The following is a 25,882-nucleotide window of genomic DNA, read 5'->3' on the forward strand; positions in this document are numbered from 1 at the left end:
CCCCATTACACAAACACATGCATGTATAATGCTGCTTGCAGGCAAACATGTAATTCAAAATATATTTAAAGGGCTTAAAGATCCTTAAAAACAACTATGATTTGAAACTGTGGGAGTATATATAAACATGTTACAATTATCTCAATCTGTTTTATCACATAATTATTGACAGATTTGTTTGTATTGGTACATCATAACATGTAACCCAAGGTTATTAATATGAACAGCTAGGTACATGGTATTTCTGACCATAAATTTATTAATGTGAACTGTTGCGGAACCAGGGTCTTGACATGGTACCTGTACATGTATAACATGAAAAGCTATGATATATATAGGAGGGGACGAAGAAGGCTTTACTTGCTTTCAGTTACTGGCATGAATTTGATTGGGTCTTTCTATGTCAGAAGAGTTGTCTCCCATTTTTGTTGATCTTCCTTTTTAATCTGCATATTCCTTTTTTTTTTGAATATTCATGATGCATATAAATGTAATACCTGTATGTTTTTTTCATGTTTTATGCCATCTAAATGATTTTCTAAAAAAATTTCCATCAAATATTTGGACTCGTGACTGTAGGTAGATTTTCTGCATCAAAGAAAATGAATTCTGGTTAAGTCTTGTAAATGGTAAAATCTTTTCTAATAAACAAGAAAGAAGACACATTTGAATTTGAAATAAAAACAAAACTTGTAAGTCTGCAAAATATTCGGGTTTCATTTTCCTGTTGAGTAATTGTTAAAAGCTTCAATGTAATAAACTGACTCAGTGGTCTCGTGATAGCATGTTCCCCTTAAGTTCGGGGGAATAGTGGGTTCAAACACTGACCAGTTCAAGCCATAGACTTTAAAATTAGTATTTGCTGCTTCTCCACTAAGCATGCGGCATATTGGAGTCAGAGCAAAGACTAGTCGGCTCAGAATCAGAATGTATCTGGATAGGGTGACATGTCTTCCTGTGGACTGTTACCTTATGAACTAGTCCGTTTGAAATCCAGCTCAGCGTGTCGGTCTAGTACAAAACAAAGTTAATATTCATATTACATTAACATGTTCTCGTCCTGAATATGCATTTAATTGGCCACTGGACGTCGTTAAACAGCCATCCATCATCATCATCAATGTAATACAGTTTTATCCTTATTTCTTTTTCAGTTAATTGGTATTGGTTTGATAGCAGGTGGAGCATATGTACAGATCAACCTAAAAGGATATTCGGAAATAATAGGCGGCCAATTTAGTGCGGCAGCGGTGTTTTTAATAGTACTTGGAGTATTTATATTTATGATTGCAGCTTTCGGATGCTGTGGAGCATACAAAGAGAACTATTGTTGTATTATGACAGTAAGTGAAAAAAATTTGCACCACATTGATAACCATCGATTACATCCTTGTTAACAAAATCTATGTAATTCTTACATGTACAACAAAATTATAGACAAGGTATTCTTTGTGAAAATATGTTCATCTACTGGATCACTAGCCTGTCAACACACAGGTTGGGAGTTGGAATTCTGCACATAGCAGGTGCGTTAAGACTCCAATCTTAATTGACTAGTATTGTCAGTTGCAGGTGCTTTGGACTCCAATCTTTATTGACTAGTATTGTCAGTATTCTGCTGAAGGTTAGGTTCTCTCCGGGCACTCTGGCTTCCTCCACAAATAAAAACTGACCATCTCGATAAATCCTATAGTGCTGAAAGTGGCATTAAATCATGTAAATATCAACAATCAATCAGACTTATAAAATGGTAATGCATCCATCTTAAATCTTTCTGTAGGAAGTCTTAATGTATGTGTTAAAAGTAAATTATATTTAAAGAAGAGAGAGATGATAATCTTATTGTTATACATGTTATACCCCTGCTAAATAGCTGAGGTACATAGAGTGGGTATTATGATCTTTTATTCATCTGTCCTGCCACACTTGTTTATATGTAACTCCTCCTAAATAAATGACTAAGATTAGAGGATCTTTCATAAATAATGCCATTGTACACATTCTACATGTATCTTATTCTTTTATGCAAATTATTTTGAGGTTAACCTTAGCCAAATATGGACATGCCATACTTATACAAATAGGAGAAGGGAATCTGGGTGGGAATTAGAGAACTCTGTTGTTTTTCTAGTTAATTCTTAATGGTTATTACCTGTACATGTTCTTTTATCACATATTATATACTGGATAAATTAATTGAATTTAAATTCAATTTTGATGTGGAAGATGAATTTCACTTTCTATTACAGTTTGCTGGCATTCTCATTATCATCTTTATCTGTGAAATGGCTGCTGGTATTGCTGGATTCATTTATAAAGACAAAGTAAGTACAAGATAAATAATATGAAAATAATGAAAAAAACTGTAAACTGGTTTCCCTTTCCTTTATCTGTTTGCTCTCTACAGATATAAGGCAGAGGGGTTAGAGAATGTTACTTGATCATAATGGCACAAAAAAAAACTGTAAACTGGTTTCCATTTCCTTTATCTGTTTGCTCTCTACAGATATAAGGCAGAGGGGTTTCAGAATGTTCATGTACGTGTATGAGAGTGTAAATGGGGTTTACAGAATAGGAAATAATGAGCAAACTAGATAATAAAAGGCAAAAAAGTAATAAAGAATGGAGGAAAAAAAAGACCCAAAAAATAAAGAATAGAGAATAATGGACAAACAGTAGAAAATAAAAAACTAAAGTAATAAAGAATGGAGAAAAAATAGACACAAAAAATAAAAAATAGAGAATAATGGGGTGCTAAAATATAAAGAATAGAAAATAATGGACCAAAAGAAATGAAAATAAATTTATCAGCTTGAGGAACATTATTTTACAACACCAAACCTTTTCCATGTGTGTTTAATGTGGATCCATTATTAATGGTGGGAAACCAATTTCAAGGATTTCGTTGGTATAAGCATAACCATGAATTAAATGTTCTAAGAAGTACAAAATTTTTAAGAGGTACATGTATGCAGACACCAAGACATCAAATATCTACAAAATACAAGTTTTCATCAGTCCAGGAAAATTGGTATCCACAAAAAAAAACAAATGAATCCACAACCATTTATCATTGTTGTATATGAATATCAGAAACAAGAGTACATTGTATATCAACTAATTAGATGATAATACTTTTGAAAATTATTTTTAAACTGCCTAATAGTTGTATATTTACATGTACACGTACTAATAAGTCCTTGGTGGCCAAGTGGTCTAAGGAATTCATCTACTGTTTCACTAGCCCTTCAACACTGAGGTTTTGTTTTTTCGAATCCTTCACACGGCAGATGTGTTTGACTCCAATCCCGTATGATTAGGATTGTCAGTTTTCCTGCCAAGTGTCCTGGTTCTTTCTGGGGGCACTCCAGTTTCCACGAAATAGCCATTATTGCTGAAAGTGGCTTTAAACACCCAAAATAATCAATTGATCAAGTATATACAAATGAACATGTACATAATAAAAATTATCTTATTATATTTCCAGGTTGACGGAGAGATTTCCAAATTGATGAAAGAGACAATCAAAGACGGTAAAGCATTAGAAGATTGGGACAAAGTTCAAAAAGAGGTATAACTACATTTAGTTTGAATTTACCATCCATAATTACACAGCAGTGTGTATTGGGCCACCCTTAAAAAAATCTTTGTTTGATGTTGCCTACCCATGCCTTGTAGGGTTAGGTAGGTAGGTAGGGATTTTATTTTTTGTTGGCCAACAACATTAGTTACATGTTTTAGACAAGAAAAAAATGTTAAAGCAGGAAAAAATCTAAATAAAAAAAATTGAAATGATTTGTGTCATAATTTTTTTTAGGTGGGACGGTAGGCAACATCAAACAAATTTGAATTTTATTTTTGGCCTTGTCTTCACTAAATGGCACTTACTGTAAATTCAAAATATTTTTGCAAAACATGCAACAGGATATAGCTTTCATTACCATTATGGTTCATTGACTTTAAAACTTTTGCATAGTTTACAAGTAAAAAGTTTGTCTTAAGGCTAGTTCAAAGAGAACGACTTATAATAAGTCGATGGTATTTGTTATGCAGTTTTTTATAAGCATAGGCATTTCTCATTTCCATGGAGATTATTTGACCCTGCACCTTCAGTCAGGATTGTTTGACTTTGAATGTTTTGCATATTTATATGTTTAAATATTTGTTATTTCAATTTCAACATTTTCATTTTAATATCGAAATTATAAAAAGCGAGACATCTCTCTGTGTGAACGGTCTCTTGTTTTTTACCGTGATTTGTACCATCTTAATAGATGAATGAGATTTGAACATTGGTCAATTATTTTGCTTAAATTTATTAGCCCTAGATATCACAAAATTGGAACTCTGCCAAAATAATACACCACCATGTTTAAAATAGGTTTTCTATGAATGAGACTGTTTCAAATCATCTAATTTGCATCTACATTTAAAATACAATATGCATCAACATTAAATTTCAGATACATCTGTACATTATGCATCAACATTAAATTTAAGATACAGTATGCATCTACATTAAATTTAAGATGCACTATTATCTACATTGAATTTAAGATACATTATGCATCAACATTAAATTTAAGATAGTTTCTTCACATGTCTCATTATAATGTGTAACTTTTCACTTAATGTTTTCAGTTTAAATGTTGTGGAGTGAACGGTTCCAGTGACTGGAATAATGGAACTACACCGGCATGGCCACAGTCATGTTGTATTGATAGTAGTAAAACAGCTCCTGCCTGCAACCCTTATGCTGTGGTAAGTAAGGTCCACTTTAGGCCAATTAGTATAGTACAAAGATTAAACCATAATGACTCAAATACTTGTTGTTCAAGGTTTCTCTCTTTACACTATTATTTTTACCTGTGTCACCAACGGGGAAAGCAGGTCTAGTAACCACTCAACTCCATCTGCCACTATTAGCTGAATGACTTTTGTATACTATAAAATGTATAAGTCAGCTACCTCTGAATCTGTTGACTATGTGTTTTTTATACGACCGCAAAAAAATTTTGTGGTCGTATATTGGTATGACGTTGGCGTCGTCGTCCGGCGTCGTCCTCCGAAGACACATTGGTTTTCGCACTCTAACTTTAGTTTAAGTGAATGGATCTTTTTGAAATTTGACCATAAGGTTAAATACCACAAAAGGAAGGTTGGGATTGATTTTGGGGGTTATGGTACCAATAGTTAAGGAATTAGGGGCCAAAAAGGGGCCAAAAATAAGCATTTTCTAGTTTCCAGACAATAACTGTGGAACGGTGTATGGATCTCTCTGAAATTATACTACAAGTTTCCATACCACAAAGGGATGGTTAGGATTTGCTATGGGGGGTTATGGCTCAAATCGTTTAGGAATTAGGGGCAAAAAAGGAGGAAAAACAGGGTTGTCCTGGTTGATGGACAAATACTATAGTACAAAACATACTTTAAAGCAGTGTAAGGGAGATAAATCAAATACATCATTGAAATTATCTCCCTTACACTGCTTTTAAATTATGTATAAAGTAATGGTTAATGAACAATAAAGATAATTTAAAACAGTGTAAGGGAGGTAATCCAAATACAACGTTTTGGTTACTTCCCTTACACTGCATTTAAATTATGTTTAAAGAAATGCATATTTTAAAAATATCTGCAAATGTTGCATCTTTTTTTTTTACAAAAAAATCCATATGAAAGATTTGACACTATATTTTTAATTCTATTATAAAATAGAATAAGTTAGCACTATGGTAAGTTTAAATGGGTAATTATGGTTGCCAACTCCATTGGAAATTTTAATTGAGATTATGACCATATCTTGAGGGAAAGAATTTTTTTGGGGAAAAAAGGGGGGGGGGGGGGGGTAAAAAGAAATTGTGGGGGGTCAATTTTTTCTCATTTCAGATTTCAGAAATTAAAAAGAATTATTCTTCAAAAATTTTTTTTTTTTCAAATTTCAAATATTGAAAAATATCAAGAAGTCTTTAATTGCACAGTATGGCGCATTAGATTTGTAAAATCTTTGATCACATTTATTTATTTGTTATGCCAAATCTAACAGTGTATTTAGATTTTTAATTTTGTGTCCAGTTTTCAAATTGGTCTACATTAAGGTCCAAAGGGTCCAAAATTAAACTTTGTTTGATTTTAGCAAAAATTGAATATATGAGGTTCTTTGATATGCTGAATCTAAACATGTATTTAGATTTTTGATTTTTGGCCCAGTTTTCAAGTTGGTCCAAATTGGGGTCCAAAATTAAACTTTGTTTGATTTCAACAAAAATTGAATATATGGGGTTCTTTGATATGCTGAATCCAACCATGTATTTAGATTTTTTATTTGTGGACCCCGTTATCAAATTGGTTCATATTGAGGTCAAAAGAGTCCAAAATTAAACTTTGTTTGATTTCATCAAAAATTGAATTATTGGGGTTCTTTGATATTCCAAATCTAACCGTGTATTTAGATTTTTAATTTTGGGTCCTGTTTTTTAAATTGGTCTACATTAAGGTCCAAAGGGTCCAAAATGAAACTTAGTTTGATTTTAACAAAAATTGAATTCTTGGGGTTCTTTGATATGCTGAATCTAAACATGTGTTTAGATTTTTGATTATGGGCCCAGTTTTCAAGTTGGTCCAAGATAGGGTCCAGTATTTAAACTTTGTTTGATTTCAACAAAAATTGAATATATGGGGTTCTTTGATATGCTGAATCTAAACATGTATTTAGATTTTTGATTATGGGCCCAGTTTTCAAGTTGGTCCAAATTGGGGTCCAAAATTAAACTTTGTTTGATTTCAACAAAAAATGAATAAAGGAGGTTCTTTGATATGCTGAATCTAACCATGTATTTAGATTTTCTATTTGTAGGCCCTGCTTTCAAATTGGTTCATATTGAGGTCAAAAGGGTCCAAAATTAAACTTTGTTTGATTTCATCAAAAATTGAATTATTGGGGTTCTTTGATATGCCAAATCTAACCGTTTCTTTAGATTTTTAATTTGGGTCCCGTTTTTTAAATTGGTCTTCATTGAGGTCCAAAGGGTCCAAAATTAAACTTTGTTTGATTTTAACAAAAATTGAATTCTTGAGGTTCTTTGATATGCTGAATCTAAACATGTGTTTAGATTTTTGATTATGGGCCCAGTTTTCAAGTTGGTCCAAGTTGGGGTCCAAAATTAAACTTTTTTTGATTTCAACAAAAATTGAATATATGGGGTTCTTTGATATGCTGAATCTAACCATGAATTTAGATTTTTTATTTGTGGGCCCCGCTATCAAATTGGTTCATATTGAGGTCAAAAGGGTCCAAAATTAAACTTTGTTTGATTTCATCAAAAATTGAATTATTGGGGTTCTTTGATATTCCAAATCTAACCGTGTATTTAGATTTTTAATTTTAAGTCCCGTTTTTTAAATTGGTCTACATTAAGGTCCAAAGGGTCCAAAATTAAACTTAGTTTGATTTTAGCAAAAATTGAATTCTTGGGGTTCTTTGATATGCTGAATCTAAACATGTGTTTAGATTTTTGATTATGGGCCCAGTTTTCAAGTTTGTCCAAGTTGGGGTCCAAAATTAAACTTTGTTTGATTTTAACAAAAATGAATATATGGGGTTCTTTGATATGCTGAATCTAACCATGTATTTTGATTTGGGACATTGGACCATAATAGGTAAATTAAAAAAATTCAAGTTCTTAGACCACATTCTTTCTGTGTCAGAAACCTATGCTGTGTCAAATATTTAATAACAATCCAAATTCAGAGCTGTATCAAGCTTGAATGTTGTGTCCATATTTGCCCCAACTGTTCAGGATTCGACCTCTGCGGTCGTATCAAGCTGCGCCCCAGCGAAGCATTTTATCTGAAATATCTATATATGATATTCTAGCAAATTAAGGGTGTCGCCCACATCTCAACACCATTAAAATATTTTCACTCTTGCCGTACCTACTTTTTATGCCCCCGCCGTAGCGGAGGGGGCATTAAGTTTTACCCTTGTCCGTCTGTACGTACGTACGTCCCAAAATTTGGTATTCCATTCTCTAACTTTAGTTTGCCTCAACCAAATGTTATGAAACTTATACACAATGCTTATTACCACAAAACACAGATCAAGTTTGAATCTTTTGGTGGCGTCACCTTTACCGTTCTAGAGTTATGCCCCTTTACAAATGGAAAAATTGCTGAAATTTTTGTTTCTGTTCTTTCACTTTAGTTTGCCTCAACCAAATGTTATGAAACATATACACAATGCTTATGACTATAAAACACAGATCAAGTTTGAATGTTGGTGGCGTCCCTTTTACTGTTATAGAGTTATGCCCCTTTACAAATGGAAAAATTGCTGAATTTTTTGTTTCCGTTCTCTGACTTTAATTTGCCTCAACCAAATGTTATGAAACTTATGTCCAATGCTTATTACCACAAAACTCAGATCAAGTACAAATTTGGGTAGCGTCACTTTTACAGTTCTTGAGTTATATCTCTTTATAACGTTACATGCAAGCGGGGGCATCATCTGTGTCCCCATGGACACATTCCCCATTTATTTTTTAATTTATTAATAACTATAACATTTATCAGTAAATAGAATAATTAGGCAGGTATAAGTCTTAAAGTGTTTAGGACGGAGAAATTGCAACTTTGATCAGAAAGGAAGTTTTGTTTTTTAGTCTGTTTTATGCATATTATGCATGATGATTCATAGAAAAACTGAAACATTTTCTGAAATGTGATTTAATGTTTGAAATAATTGATTCTTTTCAGTATTAAACAATGAAAAGGGGTGTTGAGCAAAAATCAATCAATCAATCAAACCATGAAAAGGGGCGTTAGGCAAGCAACAATCATTCAATCAAACCATAAAAAGGGGTGTTAGGCAAACATCAATCAATCAATCAAACCATGAAAAGGGGCATTGGGCAAACATCAATCAAACCATGAAAAGGGCATTAGGCAAGCAACAATCAATCAATCAAACCATGAAAAGACATTGTTGTACAAATCAATACTGTGAACTAAGTGAATTTCCGGAGTAGTAAAATAGCGTGAATTTTAATCGTCGCAAATGTAAAATTTTGGTCTACCTATATAAGGATACATAAAGAAAATAAGAAAATCTCCGATAATAAATTGCTGCTAAGTCGGCTGGGAAGGGCTAAACCTGAAATAAAGTATTTGCGAAAATAAGTTGGTTTACAGTATTAAAATAAGAAGATGTTGTATGATTTCCAATGAGACAGCTATCCACCTGAGTTCAAATGAAGTGGATGTAAGCAATTATAGGCCACTGTACGGCCGTCAAGAATGAGAAAAACCCATATTGTAAAGTCGGCTATAAAAGTCCCGAACATGAAAAGTGTGAAAATCTGCTTTTGTTTTAATTTTTTGTATGCAAGTTCTTGTCATGTAAGGGTTGACTGGGGTATAGAAATATGGTCATCCCTTGGTTCCCATTGACCCTCTATTACATGACAGGGGTACCCAAATGCTATGCCTGACTCGACTGACTCGTACATTTGAAGACTGGACAAGCAATTTTTCGTGCCTTAGTTGCCCGTGGACAAATTAAAAAAAAAATGTTGCTTGACAATGATAATTTTCATAATCATATAGAAAAGTCCATCAAAGTAGAAAAATACCAAAAAAACAAGACGAAGCAACATGTTTTAAGTTTAAGTAAAACAATATCAACATGATCAATGATCAAGAAATAGATCGATTATCACACAACAACAAAAAATTTGCGGGTGAAACAAAGACCATGAATACCATTTTCATTGTGTTTAAAAACTGTTTTAGAAACATACACGTCTACAGTAAAATACAATGCATTCTTTAATGCAAAATTCATTAAGAAATCCAGGACAAGTAACTTTTCTTCTTGACTAGAAAAATCTACAATTTCACTTGCCCGGGGACAAGTGGTCACAACAAATATTTCCACACCCCTGCATGACCTTACCAATTGTATTTATTGTTAATTCCTTCTTGTCCTAAACGCGCATGAAACATTTGCCACTTGTAAGTAAGCCCCTGTCGACCCCCTATTACATTACCTTACCAATTGTATTTATTGTTAATTTGTTCTTGTCCTAAACATGCATGAAACATTTGCCACAGGACTTTAAGCAAACACCAATCAATTGAGAGAATATTCACCTATGTTTAAGTCAAATTATCTTTTCTAGGGATGTTACACGGAGTTGAAGGAATTTGTTAAAGACAAGATCGTTGTTATTGGAGGTATTGGTATTGGATTTGCTGTCATCCAGGTAAATATCACTACAAACCAATTAAATGCAGTTATTTATAAGATGATCCAGTGTTCTCCCCCAGGGCCTTTTACCATCATGGTAATGTGATGTTATCTGAGATTATTATCTTATAGGTTGTGTTATGGATGTGATGCTATAATTTCTAGAAATAAGATGGTATTTTAAAATTCCCTGTATACCAGGATGCTATATGAAATTTGTGGGGAGATCAACAGAACATGGCTTGATGCTCATGAGTTCATTTGAAATTAAATACATGGGGAGGGGGGGGGGGGACTCGTACATCCACTACATTACTTTGAAAGACTTGCGATGATAGTAGAACAAGTCAACCTTTGAAAAATCTTATTTGAAATAATTCATTTGTGCTGAAAATGGAAAATGTCCATTAAAGATTCATTTTTTAATCAATTTTGCTATTAAGAGAAAATAATGAAATTATCATCTCGCATAAATAAGATCTTAAAATGTGTAAAAGGAGATCAGGATCAGGACAAGAAAAAACTCAGCAGTTCATTTTACATGTTTAATAATCTATCAACCATAGTCCAAATGACATGGATTTTAATAACTATAGGCTTTCAACAATGAGAGAAATAAATACCATACAAAAGGGCCCCAACATGACAAAATGTGAAACAATTCAAAAGAAAATACCATTAGTGTGATGTATGATAAAACAACAACCACTAAATTACAGGCTTGTGTAGCATGCGGTAGGTGTGATAACATGTTACTTTCAGATGAATTTTCATTTCTTTTATACAAAAGTAGACAGCTTGAGTCAAAATTTGATCATAGGGATATGTAATTTAACAGTTATTTCCCCCTACTTGGACACATTAATTTGACTCTCTAGTTGATCATTCTCTGACTCGTAACTGCTGCATTATTAAGAGAGAGGAATTTTTAAAAGGAACCATGGGCCAAGCATGGGATTGAGCCTCCAATCATAAGATTTAGGCCTAGCAAACTTCCTCAAGACCACAGAAACTTTTTCAAAAAAATATTAAAAAAATTAATATATTCTTAGGGCTATTCCAGAAAAAAATGTAGGGGGGGGGGGGGGGGGTTGGAAGGCACTTTACATTATTTATACGTGGGTGATGGGTATCAGAGCAACTTTTCACATGTATACACTGGGAAAGCCATTTGGTTAATGCGCCTGCTTATTATCTAGAAGCCTGGAATACATCTAAAAATATGGACTATGGTTAAAAGATAACCAGTAATCTCTAAATATAGATGTTTGACAAAGAATTAGATGTTTGACAGGGAATTAGATGTCCGTCTTTAACTTTAGCTGTTTGCTGTATTTTTAGACGTTTACCGTAATCCCTCTCATACTCTTAGATAATGATGTCCCTTTAAACTCGCGTGAACGATAACGTGTGTATTATTAACGTTAGCTATATATAGTATTGAAATGTTCCAGTTAAATTAATGCACATGATTTATCTAGTTTGACGGGAATTACCTGTTCGTCCGACAAAACTGATGTGTATTGAGTTGTCAATAATAGAACCAGTGATGCGTGAGCGACGGTTATAAAAACATTGTTGTAAGGAGATGAATACATAAACAATGTTTACAGAATCTGTTAAAACTAACCATCTTATTTCCCTTCGTTTAAACGATGTTTTTTGAAAATATAGTTACCTGTAAATTAAGACAGAAACAGATAATATAGATCTATGAGTTAGATGGTTATAAATATTTTTTCATGGAAGCTTTTATCAGTGTTGCAGGTTTCAAACTAAGTATATAAGGGGAAAGAAAGATCGACATTCATATACGAAACGTTTTTGAGCATGGCTTTCCTGATGAATTAAATATTGAATTTCATTGGTCAATTATAAAAATTCGTAAGGGTTCCGCGGAACCCAGTGTCTCGACTACTTTTTCTGTTAATCGCAGGCTCAACAAAAATGAGGAAGTAAATCAATAAAACATTCCTCTTGATACTATCTTTTGATTGTAAGAAGCTTCTGTCCAAGTTTTGTAAAAATCCAGGATAGTTTATGAATCTAATAAATGTTTAAAAACTTTAACTGAAGACTGAATGTAATGTTAACTGGAAGAAAACAAAAATTCCTTCTAGATACTAGCATTTGATCATAAACAAACTTCTGTCCAAGTTTGGTACAAATCAAAATAGTATAAGAAAGTTATTAAAATTTTAAAAACTTTAACCACAGAGTGAATGTGTTGTTTCCTGGCAGAAAATCTAAGTCCATTTAAAAGTAAAATAAGGAAAAAATAGAATTTATTTTTTTACAAAATTAACTTCTGGATACTATCTTATGATCATAAACAAGCTTCTGTCCAAGTTTAATACAAACCCAGGATAGTTTAAGAAAGTTATTAAAATTTTAAAAACTTTAACCACAGAGTGAATGTAATATTTCCCGGCAGAAAAACTAAGTCCATTTATAAGTAAAATACAGAAAAAATGGAATTTTATTTTTAAAAAATTTACTTCTGGATACTATCTTATGATCATAAACAAGCTTCTGTCCAAGTTTGGTAGAAATCCAGGATAGTTTAAGAAAGTTATTAAAATTTCAATAACTTGAACCACAGAGTGAATATTTGTGGACGCCGCCGCCGACGACGAAGACGACGACGACGCCGACGGAATGTAATATCGCTATGTCTCGCTTTTTCGACTTAAGTCGAAGGCTCGACAAAAATCTATTTAAATACGACCAATGGATAAGATAAATACACGTGGTAACATTGTAATACACAACTACAAATATTTATGAATGGAAGTGATTACATATCGATGCCAATAATTGGTCACGGAAACAAAGAAGCATATGGATAATATCACTATTGAATAATTTTGAAGGGCTTGACTTAAAGAATTTGGCAGGTTTCTACACTGCAATACTGCAAAAAACGTGTATTCCTCGATTCCGTGATGGACATTCATTAAAATTCAGGGAAATCCTTGATGGAAAAAATGAAATGATCACAACTTGTCACTTACATTATGTCCCTATTGATCCGCGAAGTCCGCGCTGACAATCTTATATTTGTAAATTACGATTTAAAAATCAATTACGATACTGAAGTTTGCTATCTGTTTGTGAGTGCAAATAAGATAATTATACAAAAAAAAAAAATAAACACGTCTTTATTTATACCAAATTTATATTGTGTCAATTAAATTACTTGTGTAGTTTCAACATGTTTTAATTTTAATTTTGTCTTCTAATAAAGAGTGAATTGTTTTTAATTACTTAAAACATGATACCTTTATTGTACCCCGATTTATGTGTTACATAGATTACAATACCTGTCAATCATTACCCGGAGAAGTTGGAGATAAAAGGGTTATAAACGAATGACTGCATGTCGTAAATATCGATCAACACACACCTGCTATTCTAAACAAAAGTCGACAGGTAAACAGGGTTAACAGAAGTGTGTGTTTGTAAGTTGTACACTTTCAAAGTTTCGGCGGTTAAATCTTTAATTATTATTATTTCATTGATTGTTGCAAAAAGGTTTTAGATTTTAAAAGAATATTATTGAGCAAATTTGGAAATGTATGTGTGATTCTTGGGTCGTGTATACATGTACATATTTCCCTGAGAGGACATATGGAGAACCTGTAAATAGTGTATAAACGTTTATTGATACAAGAAATTCTTGGTGTTCCTAAATGGAAGGATAATACTAACAGAAGAAGAAGAAAGACCAAGCAATTCAAATTGCAAGCATTTTTAAAAATGAGCTTTAATGCATTAATTTCAGATAGGACTGTCTGATTATTGTCTTCGTGCGATTTTATTAAAAGTTAAAATTAAAAAGTAGGATTTCGTTCTGAAGCAAATTTCGTTGGCTAGAGGTATAGGGGGAGGGTTGAGATCTCAAAAAACATGTTTAACCCCGCTGCATTTTTCCGCCTTTCCCAATTCAGGAGCCTCTGTTGTATGATTTTTAATTTCAATTTCTTGTGTATATTTCGGAGTTAAGAATGACGTCCACTATCAATACACTAGTATACATTTTTGTGAAAGGGGCCAGCTGAAGCACGCCGCCAGGTGCGGGAGTTTCTCGCTGCATCGAAGACCCATTGGTGGACTTCGGCTGTTGTCTGCTCTTTGGTCGGGTTGATGTCTCTTTGACACATTTCCCATTTCCATTCTCAATTTTACTAACTGACATTTCTACTCATTTTGGACTGATTGGAAGTTTGGTGTTACAAGTCCAGTGGCAAATACTTTGTATATATATTTCTTTCTTATAACTAATGTTGTAGGTTAAAGGTTTTTATTTATTTATTGCAAAGGGTTAATTTTCCGCCTTCAAAGTCCTGGGACTGTTGGGGAACAAAGAAAAAAATAAAAATACTTACGAAAACTCTCCCGAAATGTCAAAATGTGGAAATGAGTCAGCGATTCATTTTTGATTTTTTTTTTCATTCTTGAAATAAGAATGTATTTGACTTTAGAAGGAGCAGATGTTCCAGACGTGGAAATAACTTATGCTATTCAGAAGGCCCAAAAGAACAGGAGAGTATTCCATCTTTTTTTTTATTTGTAAATACATATAATGTTTTCAACTTAATTATTTTAAAATTCAACGTGAATTGGTACGAGAACCGTTAACAGAAAACAAAAATAAAGGTATACATTAATGTCTGATATTTTGTTTCAAGTTAATCTTTATTTCTTTCGTATATTTTTTTTTATCGGTGGTTTGTTGAAGCAATAAAATGACATCGTCTTTGTAGTAGTATTAATGCCTTCACATTTGTGACACTGTTTAGAATTATTTTCACGAATTACATCAATTAATAATTACTAACATTTGCAATTTATATATTTATCACTTTTACTTAAATGCGTTTTACTGGATTTTGACATCTTGCTATTCAGCATTTATTAAGTTTGGCTAGTTTCCTTTTCTGTAAATACTAATATCTACATGTAATATCATCCAAAGGTAATGGAAATCTAGAATTTTGTAAAAATCCTAGATGCCGAACTGCCTAACACAGCAAGGAAGGGTTAAAGATATTACGGACGGGGAAAACACGGGCGGAGGACATTTTAGTGAAATTTTTTAAAATACATTGGGACATTTGAGCGCATACATTAGAGCCCATTTTAGCGCAGGATTAGTCCGTTCACCTGCATTTTCGATATACCTGGTTGAATAATACACCACTTAACCAGACACATATAATATGTCTCTGCTATAACAAAATAAAGGATGGACAACGGATGGAAATTTTCTTTACCCAAGTCAACTAGTGTTAGTAACAGAACTTACGTACTAGATTTTTCACTACGTGTATGAGGGTCTGAATGGGGTTTACAGAATAAAGAATGGAAAAAGGGCAGAATAGAAGGGCGAAAAAAAGTAGACTTTACAAAAATAGACCACAAAGAATAGAGAATAATGGGCAAAATTTATTAGAATAGAGATGAATGACTTTAAAACAAAACCTAAATATACCGGATTAAGATCGTCCCCCCCCCCCCCCCCCCCCCCCCCCTTTTCCAATCCAGACCCTCGTTTCAAGATTCAAAGATTCAAAGTTTTATTCAGAGTCGATATTCAATAAACTACATAAACGTATAAACTCGTATAATGGTCAAAGAAAATTTGCATAAACGAATAATTCATTGCAATTACGTTACGTTCACAACTTCATTTTTTTAAATTATAGAAAATATAGAAAGGTTACATTTTTTATTTGTTTGAATTCAGTATTAAATTATTTTAAAAACGCTCAATAAGAAGGTGGTTGAAAATAATCGGATCTTTAATTATCTCTCACTGATTATCTAAGTTAACCATTTGAGCATACACCAATACCTTGAAATTTCTTTACACAAGGACACCTGTGGGACAGCGATGACATGTTTATTAGAGTACATCCGAGGTATTACCTGTGCAGGCTTTTTTCTAGAAAGGTTCACATATAATGTCCCTGAGGCTAGTCTACATATAACGAGAGAGCATACTGTTATATAACGAAAACAGCTGGGAAAACAAAGTAGCGGATTTACTGGGAGCAACGTGACCCCAGTCGGGATCACCAAAAATGTTTCTAACATAATTGTATTGACACTGAAACTGCTTTTTTAGCAGGTCTACAAGAGTTACGCAAGTTTCCGATATTTATCGTGTCGCACTCGCAAAAGCGAGTGTGCAACGTAATGTCGATACTCGAAAATGCGAGTTTACTCACTTAAAGTGAATTATTCTCCTGTAACGATAATAAACAAAACTATCAATGCGTATTTCAAGCAATTCTACCAAGCAAAATTATTATCTCTACCGTGAAATTATTGAGAAACAACAGATGTCAACAAAACCAGAAGAAAATGTTACCGGTAACTGGTGAGAAACGGCCTTTTCTTCTAAATTTTAAACTTTTTTTCAACCTAAAAAATATTCGATCAGAAAGATTGTACAATGTAAACCAGACAGTGGCCTATTTTCACCTGATTTTGAAGATATTTGGTAAAGAAATGCCATAGCATTGTCTTTTGATAATACACATTTGTTTATTTTTCATTTTTGGAAGGGAGTGATCGTAAGCCTTCAAGTACACATAGCTTGATGAAGATAGTATACCGACGTTTACTCTTGTAAATTATATTAATACCTAAGCTACATGTATGCAGGTATATCAGCAACATGCCCTAAGCAGTTAAAGTCCAAAAATTGACAGATTAATCGAATATGCATGGAATGCCACTGCATGAACTTCAGCTTAAGACATAAAAAGTCCATGTAAAGAACATAGATTGAATCATGTTAATAGATTAAGCTGGTCATTTATTGATTTTTATTCTTTAGTTAAATAGCCTTTACCAGTGTTAAGACACGTTTTTGGTGGATGTAATGCTAAAGTTTTAAAATTATCTTTAAAAACTATCCTCTAGGCGCATGCATTTTGTATTTACCAAACAAACACAATTATAAGATACCTTGACAAAGGTCTATTCTAACTAATCTGCCAACAGATTGATAGCTAATGGTGATGTACATACAGGTCATGCTCGTTTCAATGAAAGAATAATATCCTAGCTATAGTAGGCAATAAACATATGTACACTTAACTTCAATGCATGGTCTATAGGAAATATAGAAACAAAATGTATACTTAACTTCAATGCATGGTCTATAGGAAATATAGAAACAAAATGTATACTTAACTTCAATGCATGGTCTTTTCCAGTTTTCAGCAATTAAACTGTTTTAACCTAAGTGTTTCTCCTGATATCATTATCGCCATAAATATGCATGAAATATTTGCCACTTAACAAAACAAATAAAAACGGTAAGACCCTTTAATCATTCAGAAATCAAATACCATCGGTATACAACTAAATAAGTTGTTTAATTGTTGTTGACAACTATCAATATGTGTTGTTTTATTCCAACAATTATAAAAAAAAGACAAACAATGCAAGTGTGAGGGTCTGGATTTTGTTTATTTTATAGAATAGACTACTGGGCGAAACAGAATTAAATAAAACAAACAAAAAAACAAATGTTTGAAATAAATTTTAGCCAAACGAACAGCAATTGAATTCCCTTCCTTTAAAAAGTGTACCCTAAGAACCTGTATAATGCTTGAAATGTCTTATAATGTGCTCTTAAAACACCCTTCAAAAAATATGTCCACAGGAGTTCCTCCGGTCCCGGCTTACCCGGATGTGCCCGTTATAAGTACTAGTATATATGCTGGAAAGAACAAAGAACATCAAACTGAAAATGGAACATATCAAGCAGAAAGTAATCTAACGTCCCTTCCCGAAAAAAAACCCATCTCATCCCATTGTAGTCTAAAAATAGTAACTGATGACGCTTTTAATTGTTTTAAAAACAATTTGTGACCATTTGAAATTTTTTATCCAAATGTCCTATACACTTTAAATAGTTAACACCAACCCCTTTGATCCTCTCCATAAAAAAAAACAACTAAAAGAAAAAAAAAAACCCGTTCCCACCCAAACTTAAATGCGATTTAAAAAATACAGCACTAATTTAGATTCTCGTTAATCAATCGTAATGAACTTTCCTTAAGAGCCTCAACGCTAACGCACAACAATGTCAATCATTACACATCAAATTTAACCCTGAATTGACTTTCCACAGTCGGTCAGTTTTATCACTTGTGTTAGTTACATGCTATTTGCCGCCGTATGAAAATCTCGTGCAGTTGACAAAATTGATTTCAGCTCTCTATTGTGAGCTAAGTCAAGTTCAAGATCAAATTGATTACTGGCATGCAAATATTTAAATTACGTGCATAATTTCGCTATTAAAATTTACTTTAAAAGTCAAATCTACTATAAAAGAATTATTTAATACATTTTAGAATTCGTTATTGAAGATAAGTAACATATTTTTTTTTTGGCGAATACTGGTCTATTCTCAACCAGGAATGTTAACATTTAAGACATTAAGCTATTATATATGAAAGTGCAATATAATAAATGGTGGAATAGTGTTTCGACATTAAAGTTTAAAAGAATATAATAGTTTGATATATAAGATTAAAAAAAAATAGATAATTATTTTTTTCATTGGAATAATGCTATATGCCGGTAAAATTTATTAAATATATAAACCATGGCCATTGTTAGTTCATTTTATAGGTTATCATGCACTGTACAGTTCTCTTGCAGATGTTGTGTTGTCCTCGTAAATTGTTTTATATTCACCACTTCTCTTTTAAATGTATGAAACAATTGTTTTGCCAATCCCAAACTGTAATGCAGATCTTTTTGCGTTGGCTTAGGTTTTTTTTATCATATTCCGTAATAAGATTGTACTTTTGTTTTAATGTAAGTTCTTTGCGAGACCTTTTCGGCGAAGGCTATTAAGAATGTTATCAAAATCTTATTTTCTCTTTTAGGCGTACATAAAGTTTCTGCATTCTTGTTTGAACTAACTTATTTTAATGACCACTTAATATTGTTTATAAAAACAGTTCACTACAATAAGGTCACGGTTTAATACTCGTAAGGACCCTCTTGTGTAAACAAATGTGTGTTGATTGACGGCGATCAATACTCGATCATGATGTACAGTTAAATAAATTTAACCGATTTTGACAGGCATTTAATAATGCAATTATGTGTAATGGGACTTCCTAATGAGATCGGAATTCGGAATACACAGGGTCCGGTTTATAGAGGGTATTTTTGCAAAGGTTATGAAAGGAAAATATTGGGACCGGAATAGACAGGAATCCGGTGTTTTCAGGGTCCGGTTTACCCAAGTTTGTCTGTATACAACTTTGTCCATTTTGTGTTTCGGTCACATGACATTTATAAAGAGAATATTAATTGGACGTAATAACAAGAACGAATTATGTAATTATACAGTGGCAGATCCAGAAATGCTCATTAAGGGGGGACATGGACTGTCCTAAAAGGGGACTCCAGTCGTGTCTCAGTGATTCCCTATGTAATAAATTTTCCCCACAAATGAGGGGGGGGGGGCCTCCTGGACCCGCCTATGTTAAACACACCATTTCATAAAAAAGATTATCTTAAGTTACTAAGAAATATGGGGCTACAGACTCTGATGGGGACGGGGCCGAGTATTGGTCAACGTACACATTACTGAGCTGACTCTGGAACATAGTATTTTTATATAGATTTATAGACCGTTGGTTTTCCCGTTTGAATGGTTTTACACTAGTAATTTTTGGGGGCCTTTATAGCATGCTGTTCGGTGTGAGCCAAGGCTCCGTGTTGAAGGCCTTACCTTGACCTATAATGGTTTACTTTTATAAATTGTTACTTGGATAGAGAGTTGTCTCATTGCAGTGGCGGATTTACCGGGGGGCTTAGGGGGCACGTGCCCCCTCCCCCAGTCGGGGTCACCAAAAAATTTTCTAACATAGTTTTATTGCTACTGTATCTGCTCATCTAGATCTAAAATCACACACAGCTTGATCTGACTTCCTAAACTGGTCGTTAATTAACCCCAGCTTCAACATGCGTGATTTATGACAACTTATCGATGGGTGTGTAAATATTGACACCTTTGTGTAATGTCTATATCCAAAAGCATTTATGTAAACTACATGCTTATTGGAATTAATACGAATATATTTATTGATTTCTAATACAATATAACAGGATCAAGATCGATTAACAAGAGAAATCTTCTGATCAGGAAAGAAATTACCAACTAAAATAGTTCTGAAAAGAATATGTAAAAATAGATGTTTAGTGTCAGGAATGTTAGTATCGATATGAGATACGTCTTTATTTCCAAACATTCACATTGTATACGATTTCTGGGGAATGTGTCTTTCCCAGAACAGTCTTTTTCGGACTTTATTAAACAACAAACGTTTTTTTTTCAATGCATACAGCATTTTTTTAAACTGAATGTCGTGTTTTTTCCCTTTATTTTTTTTATGGAAACCAATGATTTGTCTTTAAAAAAAAACCTTAAGTCCCCCTCCACAAAACATGAATGGTCTGTGCCTTATATATATATCATTAATAAAATGATATTGTACTTTTAGAAAACCTATACTCACATTTGAGATAAAGAACAGCAATAAAAGCGCTGTTCCTTTGCTTGTTGTGTGTTTTTTTTTGGCTGTGCATGTACTGATTTTGTGTCGTGGATGGATACCCAATATCCATTCTTTTTCTATTATAGTACAGTAATATGTGTATACACATTTTTTTCTTGTTTTAATTACCATGTATGAGGGTATGAATAGGTTACCATGAATGAGGGTATGAATGGTTTACCGTGAATGAGGGTATGCATGGGGTTTACAGATTAGAGAATAATGGTCAAAAAGTAAAGACTAGAAAAAAATGTGCCCAAAAAATATAGAAAACAGATTAAAGGTGTGATGAACTATAAAGAATAGAGGACAATTGGCAGCAAATAAAAGAGTAGAAAGAAATGGATTCAAAAATAATGAAAAGATATAGAAATGAAGACCTGACCCCCCCTCCACGACCACCATCATCCCCAATACATGACACCACCACCACCCACACTCGCATATATACATATCTAAACAAATCTTTAATTTTGGTTTCATGGTCTGTTTTTGTTTATTGATATATGACAAGGTCACAGGCACTTGTTTCTATCCATGGGAAGCCCCACTATCAACGTATATTTACGAGAAGGTACCCAACTACTTTTTTCACCTCTCCGCTTCAAACCCTTATTTTGCTGTCAATTCATTCTCAAATTTATTGTTCCATACACCATTCGATTCGTGAAAAGTTTTTCTTTCAGATGGTATGGATTGTATTTACCCTTAGGGTACCCCTTACCTCCAATACACAAGATTTGTCAATAAATATTCATGATACTGTTCCCAGCTGAAACATACTTATCGATTATAACGGCATCCTTTGTTGTAGAATGAATATACTACAGGCTATTGACAATTGACAAAAAAATAGAAATAAAACTCAGTTAAACACATTTGTCAATTTGAACCTTTAGTTTGATTAAACCACTTCCATTCATAAATTTGTAGTTGTGTATTACAAAGTTACCACGTGTATTCATCTTGTCCATTGGTTGTATTTAAATAGATTTTTATTATTGACCAATGAAAAAATACGATATTTAATTCATCAGGAAAGCCATGCTTAAAAGCGTTTCGTATTTGTAAGTCGATCTTTCCCCTTAGTTCGAAAGAGGGACGATAGATACCAGAGGGACAGTCAAACTCATAGATCGAAAACAAACTGACAACGCCATGGCCAAAAATAAAAAACCTGCAACACTGATAAAAGCTTCCATGAAAAAATATTTATAACCATCTAACTCATAGATCCATATTATCTGTTTCTGTCTTAATTTACAGGTAACAATATTTTCAAAAACATCGTTTAAACGAAGGGAAATAAGATGGTTAGTTTTAACAGATTCTGTAAACATTGTTTATGTTTTCATCTCCTTACAACAATGTTTTTATAACCGTCGATCACGCATCACTGGTTCTATTATTGACAACTCAATTCACATCAGTTTTGTCGGACGAACAGGTAATTCCCGTCAAACTAGATACATCATGTAAATTAATTTAACTGGAACATTTCAATACTATATATAGCTAACGTTAATAATACACACGTTATCGTTCACGCGAGTTTAAAGGGACATCATTATCTAAGAGTATGAGAGGGATTACGGTAAACGTCTAAAAATAAAGCAAACAGCTAAAGTTAAAGACGGACATCTAATTCCCTGTCAAACATCTAATTCTTTGTCAAACATCTATATTTAGAGATTACTGGTTATCTTTTAACCATAGTCCATATTTTTAGATGTATTCCAGGCTTCTAGATAATAAGCAGGCGCATTAACCAAATGGCTTTCCCAGTGATAATGCACTATGATTCTCAATTACAATTGTCTGGGTTGCGGGTGCTGAAACAAAATGCCTTACAACCAACCAACCCCCCTATACATTTTTTTCTGGAATAGCCCTTATGTGATCATTAAAGATTATCTGTCATCTGAATTTATCTGAATTAACATGGACAAAGGGAGATAATCCAAATTATTTTGTTTTTTCCAGATCATTGGAATCCTGTTTGCCTGCTGTCTTGGACGTGCAGTAAAGAAAGAATATGAAGTGGTGTAAATTGATTGCAAAGGAAGAATTTTCCCTTATGTGTTTGATAGACAGAGAACATGGAAAAAAGGGGGAGGGACGATTGTTTTCTGAGTGTGAAGTCAGAACTTTTGTTTTATTAATAAAAATAGAAAAGAAAATATTATATTTTTTTGGTATGATGGTAGCTTTACCAGTAAGTTCATCTTCTGGATTTCTGTAAATTGAAATATTTACAAAAAAAGTAGATTCAAATTTGGGACTAATATTAAGTTTTTGATAAAAAGGACTCCTGTAAATTGAAATATTGAAAAAAGTTAATTCTGCAATCTGACGGTTTGATCAATTTGCCGTTTAAGATTCTAATGCATTCTGGGTAATTTTTTTCAAAAGCATACACCAAAACATTGTGATTGGTTAGAATTGTCCTAAACAATGGAAATTCAACCAATGACATGGCGTTACATTCATTTTGGGTTAAGAAAAATAAAATTACCCATAGTCCTTTAGGTTCTGAAATGGCCAATTTTATATTAATACCGTTAGTTTTTCCATTTACCTGTTAATATACGGTGAGCGTACTAGCTGAGCGCATGAGACAATAACAAAAATGTAAAATTTATAGGGAAATTCTTAATCGTTATTTTGGTTAATTAAGAAAGTATTGTAGAAAATACCGGTAGTTATTTATTTTCAAAATCCTGGTGAAACAATTTCGATGTAGATCTTGCACCAACTAATATTTATTTGAACCGAGGACAGGGTCAAGTTTATGATAATTTTATTTTTCTTGATTTTTTCAAGATAGGGAAATCTTTTATATTTTTTTTTCTGATCAATTATATTTGTAAACAATATTTGTTATTTCTAAAAAGAAAAATGGAAATATTTGTTTTTTACTGTATACAAAATAACCTGTAAAATATTAATATTGTTGCATGTTGTTCAGTATTTTTCTATTAATCAAAATCTTGAACTTTCTCAATCAAAGAAACTGAGTCCTCAGTGATGATGTTGTAAGAAGCCTTTTCTGCTTAATAAAATGTGAGGGAAAATGGCATGATCTAGACGATTACTTAATTTTTTATAAGTTCTAAGGGCAATATTAAAATTGTACCTCATGTCCATAGACTTTAAATCTGGCCTTGCGAATCGTAATAAAAAACTTGTCCGGTTTTAAAGTATGTGGACTCTGAGTATATGAAAACATTACTTATTTGAAACAACATGTACATCGCCAATAAATATTTTTTCAACAAGTGTATTGTTATTTATCTCTTTCTTAGCTGTCGCTGGATGCAAAAAGGAAAAGCTTTTGAAAGTTCAAGAATTTTTTTTAGATATATAAATATTTTTGTACTTGCAGGACCAAATCTATATTGTGTATTTCTTAGTAAGCTGCTTTTTGAATGCAGCTCTGTCAATTTTATTTTCTTAAGTATTTTTGTGTAATTGTTGAATGTGTAAATTTTGAATAATTTGCCTTGATAAAAAGTGTTAGAATATTGAGATGTACAGTCTAATTAAGTGTTAAAAAATACAATTGAAAATTCATTTTTTGATGAAACCAACATATGCAGCTGCATTTTATGCCTTTCGTTTTCTAAGAAAGGGTAAACAAGTAATTTCTTGACAGATATTATAAGAAAACTGATTTATCAATGAGCATATATCAGTATAATAAAGTAAAAAATTACTCAATCTTTGACATAACTAGACAAGGCAGTGCCTGGTTGCTGCTCACTGTTATGCAGGTACATCTCATTAATTCTAACTTTGCTATCCAATATTATTGACATGTTGTCTGTTGTCATGGAAATATTTTTGTTTGTTTATTATTTTTATCACTCATGAATCAGCTATCATTTCTGTATTGGAAGATTGAAATCAACCACAGGTGAAGGATCGCATTTTGTCAAAATTCTGAAAAGGTCATGACCTCATTAAGTTGTTTAGATATTTACATTTGCATGCAGGTGTGTTTCTTCCACAATTACACGGTAATAAATTATGTCCAAAGTACAAGTATGTTAGATACATATATAAATGGCCAGGTAGGACTTGTTTCCAGTAAATCACTTCGCCAAACATTGGTTGCAGTGCTTATTTTTATTGACAACTGCAATTAATTGATTAAAAAAGATAATTACAATTGATTTTTAAAGTCAACATTTATTCCATAGGTAAAAAATCTCTCCTCACCCAACTGGAAACTTATTAGAAATCAGCGACAACCTTTTTTATTTCTTATTTTAAGAATGGAAATTTCTATTATGTCTTTAACAGAATCCGACACAATAGAAATATTTTCAGAAAATCAACTTTTAATGAAATTCTATATTTATACAAGAATACTGCTTCAATCTAAACCCAAAAAAAACTTGCACAAACTGCACCCAACTGACCCTATCCATTTCAGGGTTCATAAACCAGAAACACCATTTTTTGTAATTCATTTTAAATATTTTCTCATTATTTCTCAAATTTGACTGCTTCAGGTATTTTTATCTATATAGTTATAAAATGAAAAAGTGGGGAATTTTTCATTTACTGGATAACATTTGTATTTGCTTGGCTCAATTATTGTTGGTAGCAAAAAAAATATTAGAAACTGCTATTATGGTGCAAGTTGTTTATCATCTTAATACTGTTAATCTTCTGTAGAATAAAAAAAAATATCCTTAAATTATTCGTATTTATGTTTGTGCCAATTCTAAAAAAATTCTGCAAATTTATTATTATTCATGGATTGCCAATTTTGGCAGATTTTGTGCCACACCTTCTGATTTAAGGGTGTACTTAGGTGAGGTTTAGGAATTTTGGTCAGATGTTCAGACTCCTTGTTTTTATACGACCGCAAACAAATTTTGCGGTCGTATATTGGTATGACGTTGGTGTCGTCGTCCAAAGACACATTGGTTTTCACACTCTTAACTTTAGTTTAAGTGAATGGATCTCTATGAAATTTTACCATAAGGTTCAATACTACAAAAGGAAGGTTGGGATTGATTTTGGG

The 25,882-nt window shown here is 32.7% G+C and overlaps 1 protein-coding gene across 1 annotated transcript in view; it reads left to right on the plus strand.

The window, feature by feature from the left end:
- LOC127718135 (CD63 antigen-like) overlaps positions 1–25,552 on the plus strand; it is a 33,392-nt gene extending 7,840 nt beyond the window's left edge. The window contains exons 2-7 of the mRNA XM_052224093.1: positions 1,155–1,343; positions 2,250–2,324; positions 3,488–3,571; positions 4,642–4,761; positions 10,182–10,265; positions 22,831–25,552. Of these exons, the coding sequence (XP_052080053.1) occupies positions 1,155–1,343; positions 2,250–2,324; positions 3,488–3,571; positions 4,642–4,761; positions 10,182–10,265; positions 22,831–22,896 (618 nt within the window). The 3' untranslated portion in view covers positions 22,897–25,552. The remainder of the gene's footprint in view (positions 1–1,154; positions 1,344–2,249; positions 2,325–3,487; positions 3,572–4,641; positions 4,762–10,181; positions 10,266–22,830) is intronic.
- Positions 25,553–25,882: the final 330 nt, after the last annotated feature.

This window comes from Mytilus californianus, unplaced genomic scaffold, assembly GCF_021869535.1.
Source record: "Mytilus californianus isolate M0D057914Y unplaced genomic scaffold, xbMytCali1.0.p SCAF_10, whole genome shotgun sequence".
Lineage (NCBI taxonomy): Eukaryota > Metazoa > Mollusca > Bivalvia > Mytilida > Mytilidae > Mytilus > Mytilus californianus.